At 39.3% G+C, this 17,250-nt stretch overlaps 1 protein-coding gene across 1 annotated transcript in view; it reads right to left on the bottom strand.

Annotated features, from left to right (window-relative positions):
• Window positions 1-17,250, bottom strand: part of RYR2 (ryanodine receptor 2) — a 333,950-nt gene that overhangs the window by 250,213 nt on the left and 66,487 nt on the right. Inside the window, exons 8-9 of the mRNA XM_086626085.1 lie at window positions 16,674-16,786; window positions 1,670-1,769 (exon numbers count right to left, since the gene is read on the bottom strand). Of these exons, the coding sequence (XP_086482211.1) occupies window positions 1,670-1,769; window positions 16,674-16,786 (213 nt within the window). The remainder of the gene's footprint in view (window positions 1-1,669; window positions 1,770-16,673; window positions 16,787-17,250) is intronic.

Genomic DNA, 17,250 nt, shown 5'->3' with positions numbered 1-17,250 from the left:
AACTTTTTTTTTTTGTGAAGATGGAAAAGCATTTTGCAGATACTAACAAAATTAGCTTTATTTTCCTAATCCCTTATTTTAAGGTAATTTTCTCCAATTTGTCTACAGTTTTACTGAGGCATATAGAATTAAGTCTTACACCCTAAATGTCAGATTCACTCTACCTTCAAACAAGACAACTTAAGAGTACAGGAGCATTTGCTGCTTTTGCTGGAATAAGGCCTTTGCTCTAATTCTTTCTGACACCATCCAGCTGATCTTCTCTAGAAAAGACACTGCCTAAAGATAATTAATGTCTATACCTGAGAAATGTGAAAATTGAAAGGTATAGCACCAAAGAACAAGCAAATATGCAGACAAATGCATAGCTGCTAAAATCATGCTTCATCATTTTCACATGATTTCCTCTAGGTATAACATGACACTATACTCTGTCATTGTGGACTTCTGTTTCCCAAAGAGGTCTCACTAGTGAGGTTCACCAACCAGAGAGATGCAGAGCAGCACAAATGTGAATCTCAGCTCATAAACTGTACTGAGATGACTAACACTAACAGCAATGGAAGGACAAGGACAATGGAATTTATAGGAAGAGGCAACAGGCTGGAGAGGAGGTGGTTTTCTCCTCTCATCAACAGGAAGAGTTTCTCAATAAAGTTTAGGACACCATTAAGCAATGCACTAGCATTTTTTTTATAACAGATTGCTCGAGATACCATGTCAAAGAACCTGAACGTGCAGAATAATTCTCATAGTCTAAAAACACAGCAAGGATATAGAGAGGAGGTGTTGGCAATGCTGTCCCTGAAATCTGAATGAGCAAATCTGCAAGAGCATTCCACACTGTGTTTTAAAATATGTCAGATAAAAAGAACTGATGTGAAATTTCAGTATTGCCTTTTCAAAAAATAGAACCCAAAATTCCCAGGCAGTAAGAAAGAAAGGACCTGCAGCTTTAACCTTCTTAAGGTTCTATCACAATACCTACTCAAAACAATTATTCTGTAGGAAACTGGAAATCATTAGGACTTGCATTATGACAGACTTTTCAGAAAAAGACAATCTTTTTTTTTTTTTCTCTCTGTGAAACTAGCATGGCATAAATTCAGGGATCCTTGTCCTTTCCTGACAGAAGTTGCATCAAAGAAACTCCTTCCTAGTTCCTAAATAAAATAAATAGTGAAAGTTGTTCTAGCCTGTCTCTTTCTGTCCTTCCCCTCCTTTTGTTCTTCTTCCCAAGCATATAGTCCCCAAAAAAACATTCCCAGTCTTAACCCCTAGGATTTTATATCCTGCTTCCAGTCCTCTTGCCCATTTTTTACCCAGTCTCAGGAACATGTAACCATGACTGCATACATCAGAACAATCTGAGACAATATCTTAAACCTGGACTAAAAGCCTTTAAAAAAAAAAATATTGATGTTATTATATCTTTAGCTAAATGAGATTTGAATGAGCTGTCCAGTATTTAGAAAAAAATTCTGTAGAAAACTATCAATGTCACTTTCAGTATAACTTTCCCTCTGTATTCAGAACATTTGTGTATTTATTGATTGGATTGAATGTTTACATAAGAGAAACCCACTCCCACACTTGGCAGAATAATTTGATTTTTCAGATATTTCATTTACAATCAGTCTTTCAATAATTAAAGTTGAGTTAATCTTACCTTGGGCAGCTTCACTTCCTGAACTGATCGGTGCTACACTCCAGAGCGTTTGCTGGAAGGCTGCATCAACATGTAAGCTACCATTGCCGTAAGAGAGATGCTAAAACCGGGAAAGAGAGAGGCTTTTATTTGGGGTTAATTAAAAATCTCATTACATTATACAATAACAGTATCAAACATTCTCTTGTTTCTTTCATACATAAATTGTTCCTATTGACTGTACAAGTAAACACGAAGTTAGACCTGGGTACTCTTCAAGGGATATTAGAAATAAAGCTGGAATAATAACAGGATATTTTCCTCAGAGACACATGCATCAATGGCACAGAACAGTCAGCTGTTTAGGGTCTTAGACCATAGCAAACGCTCTGAAGAACTGATTATTAAATGCTATGAGGCTCTGACACTGGTCGTCTTCTTTCGATACGCAATAGGATTTTCCACAAAATTTTCATGTTGAGATGTGATGTTAATCTGTATTTCAAGTGCAACTCACCACTTCATTATTTCTTGTGGGCCACTGGCTTTCTAAAACGGCCACCAGATCAAAGAAATCTTAATCAAGTAATTGATTTTGTAAGGCACTTAAGAGACTTCCCAAAATATATTCTTGTACAAAGTTGTCATGATTCAAGCAAACCTGAAACTATCTTTCTCTGAAAGGCTCTCTCCCTGTCTAAGCATTCAATGGATGCTCCTCTCTTACTGTCTTACTCCCTGTCTTCTGCCAATGTTGCAGGTCTTTACAGGGAATGCCACAGGTGCTTTCTCTTCTCAGAATTCTTCACACACGTGTGTTCCAACTAGTTCAGTGACATTATTGTCTCAGAAATTCTAATCTCAAGGCATATTACATATTGCATCCATACAAAATCCTTAGACCCACACCATTAGTCAGTTCCACTGATACACTGCTAGTGCCAAACAACGTGCTCTTATATAAGATTATGAAATCAAGTATTCTATAAATAAGCAGCTGTTTTGAAGTATACCGTTTATCCTACCAGGTAATAACTTTTCAAGTAGATTAATATTTAGACAACTTACCAAAACTTTATTTTAAACTACTGCAAAGTAACTGTGTTTATACAATAGTATTGGTCTCTGTTTCTGGGTACATCTTCTGGGTAAAATTATGAACCATACAACAGACAAAAATGGCAACGGAGGTCAGGAAGGGGTAGGTGCCCAATGACGTGTGGAGGTCTGTCTTCCTGCCTGCACATCTTCTAGCTGCACATCAGCACAAGAAATAGTGCGTCAGCTCATTTAGAAGGCTCCCATAACAGCTAATGACATACAAAGTAAGAGATCTCACCAAAGCCTTGTTTCCACTACACCAGTGCCATTCAGCACATGTAATGGAAGACATTCAATGAACAAACCAAACCACTGCTTCACCTCTTATTTTCACCTTATCGCAGTTACAGAACTTAGTCAATGGCAGATCAGGCTGAGAGACTACAATCCCCAGCACACCACCAGTCTCATTCCTGCCCTATGGGCCTTAATTTTGTTAGATTTCCTCTGAGATCACTACACAGATTCCAGTTAGGGACAATGAGCAATTCAACCAGTACAGTGAAGCAGGAATATTACTTTTTGAGGAAAACAGGCCATTCAGGGTAGGCAAAAGAACAAGAGGATAACTCCTCTGTCATTTAGATCTGCCATCAGGAGAGTACTTCTTATAACTGTGTGCTTTGTACATGTTAATGAACTTATTTTCACACACAATGGTATCAACAGAATTAGTGTTCCATTTTATAGATAGGACACTGAACAAAAATATACTGCTGACATCTCTCTTCAGAGCACTTGTTATTTTTATCCATTCACTTGACTCCAGTTGCAACTCAAATGTCTCAAGCTGAGTCACCAGAGAATTATACCCTTACAAAGTATGGTTTAAATGACCTAATACAACACATAACCACCTGTCCTGGTTTCAGCATGGACTAAGTGAACTCAACGGACATTTTAGAGGAATGGCCCAAAGACTAAGAATTATATCTTTGTGTATATATCAAAAGACAGGAAAGGTGGTGGTGATTAATTGGAATGTATTGGAAAGTGTAGAACCTGGACATGACATAGATGGTATAGAATAAGGATTGGATACTGTCCTGGTTTCAGCTGGGATAGAGTTAATTTTCTTCCCAGTAGCTGGTATAGTGCTGTGTTTTGGATTTAGCATGAGAATAATGTTGATAACACACTGATGTTTTAGTTGTTGCTTAGTGCTTATACTAAGTCAAGGACTTTTCAGCTTCTCATGCTCTGCCAGCAAGGAGGAGCACAAGAAGCTGGGAGACAGCATAGCGAGGACAGCTGATCCAAACTAGTCAAAGGGGTATTCCATACCATATGATATCATGCTCAGTATATAAACTGAGGAGTTGGCTGGGGCAGCAGGGACTGCTGCTCAAGGACTAGCTGGGCATCAGTCAGTGGGTGATGAGCAATTGCACTGTGCATCACCTGTTTTGTGTATCTATTATTATCTTCCTCTCTTTTTGTCTGTCTTATTAAACTGTCTTTATCTCAACCCAGGAGTTTTCTCATTTTTACTTTTCCGACGCTTTTCCATTCCACCAGGGGGAGTAAGCGAGCAGTTGCATGGTGCTTCGTTGCCAGCTGGGGTTAAACCACAGCACCACCATAGCAGAGAAATGGAGAGTATATCTCTGCAATTCACTTCTTTCCTTCACTTCCCTAGATTGCTCGCCACATCTTTCAATTTACAATTGAAGGCAGGGGTCCTGACATTTACAATTCCATAAGCTATGATGTTCATCCCCTGGAACCATCCCTAGCAAACAACAAAATGAAGCTTTGACCATGTAGAGAAAGTACCCTGTCAATGGATATTCAAGGATTAATTGTGTCAAATGTATAGAAAAAAATCCCAATGGATTAGAGATGCTAGTCTTAACCCTGGCATTGCCTAACTTTTCAGCGCTATACTATATAGTCTCAATGTTGTTTTAAAGCAATCTGCTGCCTGTCTATAATTTATTTGGAGCTTATCTGCTTGGTTTTGTACTTTTGTACTTTATCTTCTGATATAGGGTAAAATAGTTTTAGGGCAGCCCCACAAAATACAAGTTAAATGGAAGTGCTGAGAATACTGAAATAGTGGTGCAGTTCTAGGCCATCCTTTTCCTTTAGTTTCTGTTTTTATTTTTCAGAGAGGCATCAGCTGGAAATGTAGCAAGCAGTTGCATTTTGCAGGGCTCAGATGGTTGTGTTGTCCACTCCTGGCTATGCTTCCATGTTGTTTTCATGGTCACTCGCAAAAGATTCCTAGGAAGTAGGTGATGGACTTCTGTGGCAATAAAACTATCAAAACTAATCAAATTCCATAACACAATGTCCAGGATGTGGACATGACACGCACACTGACGTTGAACAGCCTCCATACCTAGTAAGTAGAACTTTGCTAGCTGGCATAACAGAGTATCTGGTAGAAGTAGCAGGTTGCCATCATCAACGAGGACCACAGGCGTTACACATGTCTTTCAGGTATGCAGTAACAACATTTGCAAAGCAGAAAAATGCTGGGTTCAGTAATCCTGCTGTCTATTCTAATCCGGGTATGGGTTTGAACCATTACAGGCAGGTCCTTCAGTCTCTGTCTCACCCAAACAATATCTTTTCTGCTCTGGTGTCCAGGCTCAACCAAAAAGCTAGATTTGTCTTCCCTACTAATAGACTAATAATCTCCTAAACCAGCATTTAACCTGCCATAGGTTTTAAATCACTTTTGAGAATTAAATTATGGTATTTTATGAATACAGGTTAACACTACAGTCTACTGGCAGCTTCTCAAGGGTAAACTCCAAGACTCAAATCTCCCAGAATACTACAGTTTCCCAACTGAATTTACCATCAAGCTCACTGGAGAGCTTAGGAATCAGATGGTAATTTCCACAAGAACCCTTCAGTAGTGATTGCAGCAGTATAGCTGCATTTACAATAACTCCAAATAATGACATGATGTATTTCCAGTTTCACAGTCAGTCTGCATCAAAGTTTCTGTTCTCCAAAACATGCATGTGCGCAAAGAGAAAAACATAAAGAAAGGAAAATTTTTGCTTCAGGCTTCCTCTTGACTAAGGTGTGTCAATGCTGACATCTCATCTAGCATTATCTATTTCTATCTGCACTTAACATTATGGTGTCTCTGCCTTCAATTTCAGGCCATTCCAAATAGCAAAAGAAAAATAATAAAAGTTTATTTTCTGGTACATTTTGAGAACTGTGTACAAAGCAGAGCACTTCCCAGAATCCTTAAGTACTGCACACCACAACAGTATCAACCACACTGCTTCACAAGTTAGTAGTAACTGGTGCAGAGATGGAGGCTACAGACATGATCCAATTCAATCCATTTCTCTTCGGTACATGGAGACTCTGACAGCCCTTGCTATTTACCCTTTCCCCCTGTCTTAAAATCACTACAATGATCAGGACAGAGAAGCAGTTTCATACCATTTAGGCATCTACCCTCAGTGACCCAAGAACCTCTGAGATTTTCCAAGTCTTGAACAGACACCAGCCCCCTGGCAGGTACACAAGTGAGAACGCATGCATCAGAGCGAGAGAGAGAGCACTTAGAATCATATAACAGTTTGGGTTGGAAGGGACCTTAAAAATCCTCTAGTTCCATCCTCTTGCCATGGCCAGGGACACCTTCCACTAGACCATGTTGCTCAAAGCCTGGCCTTGAACACCTCCAGGGATGGGACATCCACAACTTCTCTGGGTAACCTGTTCCAGTGCTACAATACCCTTACAGTGAAGAATTTCTTCCTTATATCTAATCTAAAACTATTTTATTTCATATGCTTCTCTAGTTTTCCTTAGTCAGTCCGAGACCAGGCAAAGGAAAATTGGAAGATGTCCATACTAGAGATATTTCTACGTTAGGAAATAAGTCAAAAAGTATGTACTTGTATCTGCAACTAAAAAAAATAAATAGGAAGGGAAAAATATTTTCCGTTAAAAAAATGACAAATTAGCAAGCTTCAGCAAAAATCCAAATGTTAAACTAGATGCACTGTCTCTAGAATCAACAGATAATCACTTGTTACCTTCCTACTTATCAGGTGTGTTTAAGTTTTGACTCAAAGTAGGTAAAGCCCAAGAAATTTCAGATGGGTTTAAAGCTCTACAAAATCCTGGCTTCTTTGCATTTCTCTGAAGTGGTTTGAACAGTTGGCCAGCAAATCCACAAGCAAAGAGAATTGCCAGCACTATCCTAACCAATTCCAGCCCCTCCACTCAGCAAAAATGTACCTTCAGCAAAAGGAGAATAGTAGCTAAAACCCATAGATACACAGAAATTACTGTTACAACTCAGCCATCAAGAGTCATCTAGTCCACTATCGAATAGCTGACAGCAGGTAACTGCAGATGCATGTCAGGAAAGCATAAGGATCCCACAGAGGGTAGATGGGGGTAGTCTCTTTATGTTAGCTTGCTTTCTGCACCATAACCATGAGAAGACTGAAGCACATCAGCTGCTATGCTTTCAAATTATTATCATTCACTATCATTAGACACAAGAGCTTTCATTAACAAAATATTAATTTTACAGAAGCAAGCACCAAAAGTTAGGATATGTCAAACAAAGTACCCTAAGGAGAAAGAATGCCTTTTGCTGAATGCATCATGTTACAGCCGTCAATGGCACGATCCTGTACAATTTTTTCCACAGGTGCTGCCTCATTGTATATACAGGATAAAGGAGCTCACTTCATGAACAGCTGCTCAGTGCTTTGTTTTCTCCTCAGTCTTCAGTCTGCAGCCTCATGCTTTATTCAATATAGTCAATTCTTCAAAGCTTTGAAAAGAGAATTATTAATTTCCTCATAGGCTTTTCTCTTGCTACCAACAATTACAGCATTTCACAAAACATAGCAAGTATTAATGAATTTGTTTTCTCAAAACTCCGAAGGATGCCCAAGTTGAGGTGACAAGGATCTGTTTCATTCCCACTGTAGACTGCATTATATGCAATTTTAACATTGAAGGCACATCTTCCATTCACCTCAGTTGCAGGTATCAGGACTGAACAACACTGGGACCTCAACCTCTAGCAGAAAGGTTACCACAACTCAGGTAAGGAATATTTCTGGTAAGGGATGAAGAGTTAGTGACCTCTTGAAAGCAAGCCTGGTATAAAAGATGACCTGCTCAGCAAATTCCACAGCAGAGTTTGGTACACAATCTAATTCTCCACAAAAATAATTAACTAAGCATTATACCACCAATTCTCCACCTGCAATTCCCAGCTTGAAATTCGATCTTCAAAGTTGCTTCATTCCATGGCTTCTCTGCTACTCAGCCCTGACACATCCATCAAACTTTTGTCAGCACAGCGATACCATTCCATAAAAAGCCAATGTGACTGTATATTTAAAATATTTCATAAATATACTAGTGTCATAATTTTTGTATTTTCTAATGCCTATGGTTTTTCAAAATTTAAGAAAATTACTTTTGCGGTATAATTTATATGTAATTTTCCTATATTAAAAAAAAAAAACACACAAAGGCCAAAAAAACCCACAGTTAGAGTAGGTGGGATCACACTGACACTCATACAAGACACAGGTAGAGGAGGAAACTTCAAAACCATTTTTCAGACATCTGTCACCTAAACTAACACAAAATCACTGACAGGAGTAGACTGTCAGCAAACTGCAGGTGACTGCTGTGCCTTAATACCATGGGTTCTCCCCAGCCAGCCCATTCTTTCTCTACAGATCTCTCTTGTGGTCCTTCATTCCCAGTCCCACTCACTGATTCTTCTTTCATTCTCCCTGCCAAAATGGCACAAGTTTTCTGCCCCAAATTGCTAACCCAAATTTAACCAGCGGGTGCCCACTCCTCCCTTGTCACCAGCTTCTTGTCCCACACGATTTGTCAGTCCCTTGCTGCCTGCCTTCCTTCAGCTGCCAACCTTTTCAGCCAGTCATCAGGTCCCACTCAGTTTCCCTCCTTCCCACGTCAGTCCCAGGCTCCTGTTCCTGCTATATCACCTGCCTTTTGTTTCTTCTACTTTCTCATAGCTTCCTCCTCCACATATCTTAAATGACAGCAGATCACCGACAGCACGTAAAACACTGAGTTCTCAGCTGTCAATACAGTGCCTGACTTCATCCATGCCTGGAGCCACCCTTTACAAGGAACATCTGGTTCCACCAGGGTTGGGCTGTATTTAATTATTCGCTGCGGAGGGAGTTTAAACAGTTCATTGACCTACAGGAGGTGCAAGAGGTCTAGCTTCTGCAAAATAGACAAAGTCATAAGACTTTTAGCTACTAAAAGAAAATTTTAAAAATCTTCCCTGCGCATGACCATTCATTTCAGGTGAATGTTTCTTTACTAAGTTTAATCCTTTCCAATTTCCTGTGTTCATTACAAAGCATGGGATGCCTAAAATTTTCAAGAAAATGAGATTAATTTTCATAATGATGTAAAATTATTTTTTTCTTCCCTGTCTTCAAGCTGATTGATATCTGACCTCTTCTGGATGAACTAAATGAAAAAAAATGATCTCAGACCAATAAAAAAAAAAAACACACACATCAAAACCAGAAATAGATGCTACTATTTCTAATATTTTTTTTTTTTTATATTACAAGCAATTGATTATGAGTACGTGGAAGCAGGATTTTATACGGCAGAAGAGCTTGACAACCTTAACTATCAGGAAGATCTACCAGGCTCCACAATAAAATTTCAAATTGTATAAAGACTCTCTGGGAACCACATTACGATCAGTGTAACAGAGCAGATCAACACTGCCTTCTTCCACTAATTTCAGGTTTGTTCATGCAGATTCAATCTATTTTTAAGAAAAAACTTTTGTACTATTTTTCAGCAAAAAATAAGTGATGGAATTGTGAACTTAGAAGAAAGCAAAGTTCAACTACTGAGTTTCATACTCTCAAAAAAAAAAATGAAAAGGGAAGAGAATAAAATTTAAAAAAAAATAAAAACAATCATACACTGCTATTTTCCCTGCAACTATTGCACCAACAAATGCTAAAGATATTTAGAAGCTGTCCCGAGCACTTGATAACTAATAAGAGAATTAAAACTAAGAGCTGAAAATAAACAATGTATTTGATGCAAGAAGATGCAGAGCGAGGGTCTTTCCAATACACAGCAACCTGTCCTCCTGTTCAGGATGAACGACAGATATCAGCTCCATCTTTCAAATAATTTTATCTAATTTGGACAATATTCTTTTCGAAAGGGAACTCTGACATCAGTAAACCATGGTAAAAATCTTCACAGAAAAAGCGTACACTTCAAAGGAAAGTTTCAATTAGTTTCATAATAGTTTCTAATAATCAAAAACAATATAAAAAAAAGTCATTTAAGTCAAAGAGGTAAACCTCAAAGCTTGTCACAGATCTGCATAATGCAGCTGCAGATCAGCATTACAGTCAGGACAGCAACTACATATATTTCACAGTGCAGAAATTGTTGCATTATACTGAAATCTCTGCACTGTAGATTCAAAGTTGGGTTTTTTTTTTCTTCTTTCCTGACTTCTTAGCCTGAATAACACTGACCTCATTGATTCTAATTTTTACTTTAACTTCATTATGCATTTTGTATTTCAACTTCATGTCTAAGAAATTTTTCTCAAATTATGTTTAAAAGACTAAATTACCCAGAGGCTTCATGAATTTGAAAGAAATTACAACTAACTGAATTTCTCAACTATTGAAAATTGACAATTTTGAAAGCAATCGTGGTACATAATTAACAATAGGCGTAGGCAAACCTCAGTGCAGGAGTACATGCTAACGTGTAAAGGTGCGGAAACATGCTGGAAATACTGTATCTGTTCATCAGCCTGCACTGCCTCAAGAAAGGAAACAGAGCAACCCTGGCTTGAACTTAAATGGTAGTGATATTTATAGCAGAACATCTTTTTGCTCTATGCTAAGAGGGTTCAGCAGAGCCAAGTTTCCTCTCTGATGGATCTGGCACTAGCGCAGCTCACGTATTATATAATGCCACAAGCACTTACGTAAGTGCTTTTCCTCAGAAATGCTACACAGAAAAATAAGCATCCAAAATCCCATTGCATAGGTAGGGATAATGAGACTCAGAGCAACTAAAGGACTTACCCAGGAATGTTGTTGTGAGTCAAAAAAACCCAGCCAAAATCCACGTGTCTGGACCTTTAGCTTACTATTTTAACACTAAACTTCCTATGAGTTTAGCATTTGTTCAGTGCAATTAAAAAGTTGACTCTTCAGGGCAAAATCACAGAATAATAGAATGGTTAGGGTTGGAAGGGACCTCAAAGATCATCTAGTTCCAACCCCCCTGCCATGGGCCGGGAAACCCTCCACTACACCAGGTTGCTCAATGCCTCATTCAACCTGGCCTTGAACACTTCCAGGGATGGGGCACCCACAACTTCTCTAGGCAACCTGTTCCAGTGCCTCACCACGCTGAGTGAAGAATTTCTTCCTTAGATCTCATCTAAATCTACCCTCTTTCAGTTTAAATCCATTGCCCCTTGTCTTATCACCATATATCCTTGTAAAAAGTCCCTCTCCAGCTTTCCTGTAGGCCCCCTTTAAGTACTGGAAGGCTGTAATAAGATCACCCTGGAGCCTTCTCTTCTCCAGGCTGAACAGCCCCAACTCTCTCAGCCTGTCTTCATAGCAGAGGTGCTCGAGCCCTCGGATCATCTTCATGGCCCTCCTCTGGACTCGCTCCAGTAGCTCCATGTCCTTCTTATGTTGGGGACTCCAGAGCTGAAGGCAGTATTCCAAGTGGGGCTCACAAGAGCAGAGTAGAGGGCCAGAATCACCTCCCTTGACCTGCTGGCTGTGCTTCTTTCGATGCAGCCCAGGATACAGCTGGCTTTCTGGGCTGCAAGTGCACATTGATGGTCCAGTTAGAGGCCTGTATCCAGTGGAGTCCCTCAAGGGTCGGTACTGGCACCAGTATTATTCAACATATTCATCAATGACTTGGATGAGGGAATAGAGTGCACGGTCAGAAAGTTTGCTGATGACACTAAATTGGGAGGAGTGGCTGACACACCTGAAGGCTGTGCTGCCATTCAGAGAGACCTGGCCAGGCTGGAGAGTTGGGCGGGGAGGAATTTAATGAAATACAACAAGGGCAAGTGTAGAGTCTTGCATCTGGGTTTCTTACCCCATGTACCAGTACAAGTTGGGGACTGAACTGCTGGGGAACAGCACAGGGGAAAGGGACCCGGGGGTCCTGGTGGACAGCAGGATTACCATGAGCCAGCAAGGTGCGCCCTTGTGGCCAAGAAGGCCAATGGCATCCTGGGGTGTATTAGAAGTGGTGTGGTTAGTAGGTCCAGAGAGGTTCTCTTCCCCCTCTACTCTGCCCTGGTGAGGCCGCATCTGGAATATTGTGTCCAGTTCTGGGCCCCTCAGTTCAAGAAGGACAAGGAACTGCTTAAGAGAGTCCAGCACAGGGCCACAAAGATGATTAAGGGAGTGGAGCATCTCCCTTATGAGGAAAGGCTCAGAGAGATGGGCCTCTTTAGCTTGGAGAAGAGGAGACTGAGGGGGGACCTCATTAATGTTTATAAATATGGAAAGGGTGACCTGTCATGAGGATGGAGCCAGGCTCTTCTCACTGGCATCCAATGACAAGACAAGGGGAAATGGACATAAGCTGGAACATAGGAGGTTCTGCTTAAACATGAGGAAGAACTTCTTGCCAGTAAGGGTAACAGAACACTGGAACAAGCTGCCCAGAGAGGTTGTGGAGTCTCCTTCTCTGGACATGTTCAAAACCTGTCTGGACGCATTCTTGTGTGATCTGATCTAGGTGGTCCTGCTCCGGCAGGGGGATTGGACTAGATGATCCTTTGAGGTCCCTTCCAATCCCTAACATTCTGTGATTCATGTTGAGCTTCTCATCCACCAGCACTCCCAAGTCCTTTTCCTCAGGGCTGCTCTCAATCCATTCTCCACCCAGCCTGTACTAGTGCTTGGGATTGCTGTGACCCATGTGCAGGACCTCGCACTTGGCCTTGTTGAACTTCATGAGGTTCTCACAGGCCCACCTCTCCAGCCTGCCAAGGTCCCTCTGGATGGCATTCCTTCCCTCCAGTGTGTCCACAACACCATACAGCTTGGTGTTGTCAGCAAACTTGCTGAGGGTGCACTCGATCCCACTGTCCATGTCTCCAACAAAGATGTTAAATAGCACCGGACCCAGTACTGACCCCTGAGGCACACCACTTGTCACTGGCCTCTACTTGGACATCAAGCCATTGACTGCAACTCTTTGAGTATAACCATCCAGTCAATTCCTTATCCACTGAGTGGTCCATCTGTCAAATCCATGTCTCTTCAGTTTAGAGACAAGGGTATTGTGCGGGACAGTATCAAATGCTTTGGAAAAGTGCAGGTAGATGATATCAGTTACTCTTCCCTTATTGACTAGCACTGTAATCCCATCATAGAAGGCCACCAAATTAGTCAGGCATGATTTGCCCTTAGTGAAACCATGTTGGCTGTCACCAATCACCTCCTTATTTTCCATGTGCCTTAGCATATTCACCAGGAGGATCTGCTCCATGATCTTGTCGGGCACAGAGGTGAGACTGACTGGCCTGTAATTTCCTGGGTCTTCTTTTTTTCCCTTTTTAAATATGAGGGCTGTTTCCCCTTTTCCAGTCAGTGGGAACCTCACCAGACTGCCACGACTTCTCAAATATGACAGATAGTGACTTAGCAACCTCATCTGCCACTTCCCTCAGGACCCACGGATGCACCTCATCAGGTCCCATGGACCTGTCCACCTTCAGGTTCCTTAGATGGTCTTGGACCTGATCTTCTTCTACAGTGGGCAGTCAATTGTCCCAAAATCTTAGGCAGGGAAACTATAGTAAAGTCTTGACATTTTCTTAATACTTTAATAGTGGTTGCCAAACAAATTAGGTCTAAACACTAGTCTACCGACTACACTGAGATCATTAGTCACAAAGTCAATGGGAAAAAAAAAATTAAGTGATTAAGCTGCACTCACACAACTGGAAGACAAACCTATGAAGCTAACGTAGTTCTGCTCTCCCTTTGCATTTTACAAAATAAATTAAGTTCTGACTACATTTCGAAAAAGCCATGCCCTGTGAATGAACTCTACTCATCTGTTATTTTTACATACGCATCTTTGCCCCAGGATTGTTAACCTGTTTGTCTTAATTTGGAGATAATTAGTAAGTTGCTTGAAAACATAGAGCAATATTGCAATGTAAAAAGGTGACATTCCAACCCTATTCCTAACAGCATATAGACACAGAACATTTGACAGAAAACTTACCTTTTGCTAAGGTTTTAACTGTAAGTACACAATGTACATAAACCTAACTCTCAGCATACTGCTGAACATCACTCGCTATCAAGGGATCTATCTGAGGAACCCCTCACGCTTAGGAAAAACATTCCTTGACTGGATTCAATAGAGCCTATTTGGTCTCACAATCCAAATGGATTCATAAAAATAACTTCATCTCACCACAGTCCTAACTATTGTATAAGGTATCAGTTGCTACATTCCTTTAAGTGTTGTTGAAAACACTGCACTGAAAATTAAAATACTGTGAGTATTTTCAAAGGCACATCCTTTGAAGTTATTTTGTAGATGGCCTAATGGAATAAGATTAACAGTTTAAAAAGGGAGAGACAGTTGTCATGAAAAATATTCACTCATTGGTAACTGGATTATTTAGTCTTTACTAACTGTTTGAATTTTCATAGAAGTATTTTTGCTTTATTTACAGTGCTAATATAACTACTGAGTAGGTAGCAAAAACATAAATATTTTAATGACTGTGAAGGTACATAGCTCATCAGCTCTTAATTTAATCTAGAAAAATATCTGTTCATAAAAATATGGGAGTGAGTCCATGTAAGGGCAAAATTAAATTGCTGAATCCTTGCTACTTCTTACTATCAAGCCAGAGCTGAATAATTGAAATAGGTTCCTATTATATTATAATCCCTATAGCTATTCATTAAAATCTAGCTCTAAATGATTTTAAGACTATAATACGGAGATTAAAATATCAAGAATATATATTTGTGCTGTTTCTCTCTACATTGAAAATATAATTTATTTTTACTATATCGATATTTTGCACAGAAGACGCAGTATAGGCATTAACACTGCGTGCTGAGGAAAATCAGACTCTGCAGTCAGCATCATATGACACATGACGGCCTTGAGAAACAACAGTTGAGGCACAACTCCAAGTAATATAAAAGGCTGAGCTGATTTACCAATTGGAGGGCAGAAAGTATGCGTTCAGGCATATAGAATCATAGAATTGTTAGGGTTGGAAGGGACCTTAAAGATCATCTAGTTCCAAACCCCCTGCCATGGGCAGGGAAACCCTCCACTACACCAGGTTGCTCAAAGCCTCATCCAACCTGGCCTTGAACACTGCCAGGGATAGGGCATCCACAACCTCTCTGGGCAACCTGTTCCACTGCCTCACCACAGACACCCAATCTGGAGCAAAATTCAACTTCAGCAACCCAATTCAGCAATTCAATGAATTTCAAAGAAATTCAATGTTTTTAAACAAAACGTTTTCATGAATTAGATTTACATGAATTTTGTCCACAATAAATAGCTTTTCCAGTATGTCTAATTACAATTCTCAAGAAAGTAGTTATTAAAAATAATTTTTACATGTAAGATTATTGGAAAGTTGTCAGATTATCTACTTTAAAAAAATAACTCATTAAATGAGTTACTGAGCTTCTAATTAGAAGTTACAATTATATTCTAATAATTATATACTCATTTTTCTATGTGTTTCCAAAAGAAGGAAGAAAATGTTCAATTTTATCAAAAAGAAAAAAAATATTTTAAAGTCTTATTAAACTATTCACTTCTTTTTCTAAATACTGTAAAAAACTTTCAGAAATAACGTTTTATAGCATAAAAAAAGTGAATCATAGAATCATAGACCAGTTAGGGCTGGAAGGGACCTTCAAAGGTCATCTAGTCCAACCCCCCTGCAAGGAACAGGGATATCTCCAACTAGATCAGGTTGCTCAGGGCCTCGTCCAATAATACAGAATAATACAGAATAAAGTTTAATGTTATATGCAGATCTGAGACAGTCCTCTTGACAAAGCTAAAAACATTTCCTCTTTAAAGATCTCTTTTTTAGTTATAGCTACATTTGCTGAATCACTGGGGCTGATTTTACAGAAGCTTCTAGCAGATTGATTTTCTTATTTTCCTCAGGTTTGTTTGGGTTTTTTTTCCAGATAGAATAGCTAAGGCACTTGGACTAGATGATCCTTTGAGGTCCTTTCCAAACCCTAACACTCTGTGATTCTTGCAACACCAAGAATACAAAAAGAAATTAATCTTTAAGCGTTGAAGAGTTTCATTACAGAACAAATGGGAGAAACTTTGATAAAGAAGAAAGCTATTTAAACCAGTGATAAAAAGCAGCTACCATATAAAGTTTTAAAATATTTTAATTATATTTAATTATGACATGTCAGTAGCTGTATATATTACACTGTACATAATCCTAAGAAAATATGAACCTTTTAAAGCCCACAAAATGCTATGTACCTAAGTTAAACATGCCAAAATTTTGGTATAAAGTTTTCATATGTCAGTGCTGCTAACCTCTGAACACTCATAGAGACTCAATTATAAAATTTGGAAATCTTTCTTTTTCTTTATTTTCTTTCTTCTTCATTAGTAAATTTTTCAATTTCTATTCTACTATTGAAATGAACACAAATTAGATTAATCACATATCACTGTCACACTTTCCAGAACTTCAGTGTCTTGGTTTGCAAAATGGTATCAAATACAAGTTTAAACACCTTAAGCAATACTTTTGTGGAATTTGAAATGTAAACCAGACTTTAGTATAACACTTTTATTAACAGGGTTTCCTATAGAGGAAGCACCGTACAGATATTCTTGCAGAACTTACCAAATATCTTTCTGAAGAGACACTGACTAAAATAAGATCATCTCCAACACGCACTTTTTCTCCTTCTGATCGTTGCTTGGAAGCAGGATGTATGGTCCACCAGCATGCCTCACCTATATGATTATTGAGTAACAGCAGATAAGGAAATTAGAAAGAAAATGCCCAACATTATTTCCATTACTTTCACATTTATCTCAGTCTGAAAGTTCTGACCCAGTTTTCAGTTGGGTAAACCAAGTGTCCATGTTTTTTCAATAACTTCTATTGTTCTGCACAACTTTGTCAGAAACTCAACTGGGAAAAATACACATACGCAGAAGAGAGCAAGACCTCTGGAACAGTGATTCCAGAGTTGAGTAAGGAGGTAGCTCTGTGTGTTCTCTATGAAACCTGGTCCAGGCTGCTTTTGCTAAAGAGCTTCACTGTCTCTTTCATTTCAGGTTCTGGGAAAGACATCAAAGAACATTCCACCAAGAATTAGGACAAAGAAGTGGAGCAACCCATCACTAAGGGCAATAAAAATAAGCATCTACAATATCACTTAAAAAATATTTGAAAGCACTTATAAATCCAAATT

This window comes from Tauraco erythrolophus, chromosome 2 (assembly GCF_009769465.1).
Source record: "Tauraco erythrolophus isolate bTauEry1 chromosome 2, bTauEry1.pri, whole genome shotgun sequence".
Lineage (NCBI taxonomy): Eukaryota > Metazoa > Chordata > Aves > Musophagiformes > Musophagidae > Tauraco > Tauraco erythrolophus.
The sequence above is the reverse complement of the archived record's forward strand: the minus strand, read 5'-3'. Positions and strand labels throughout refer to the sequence as shown.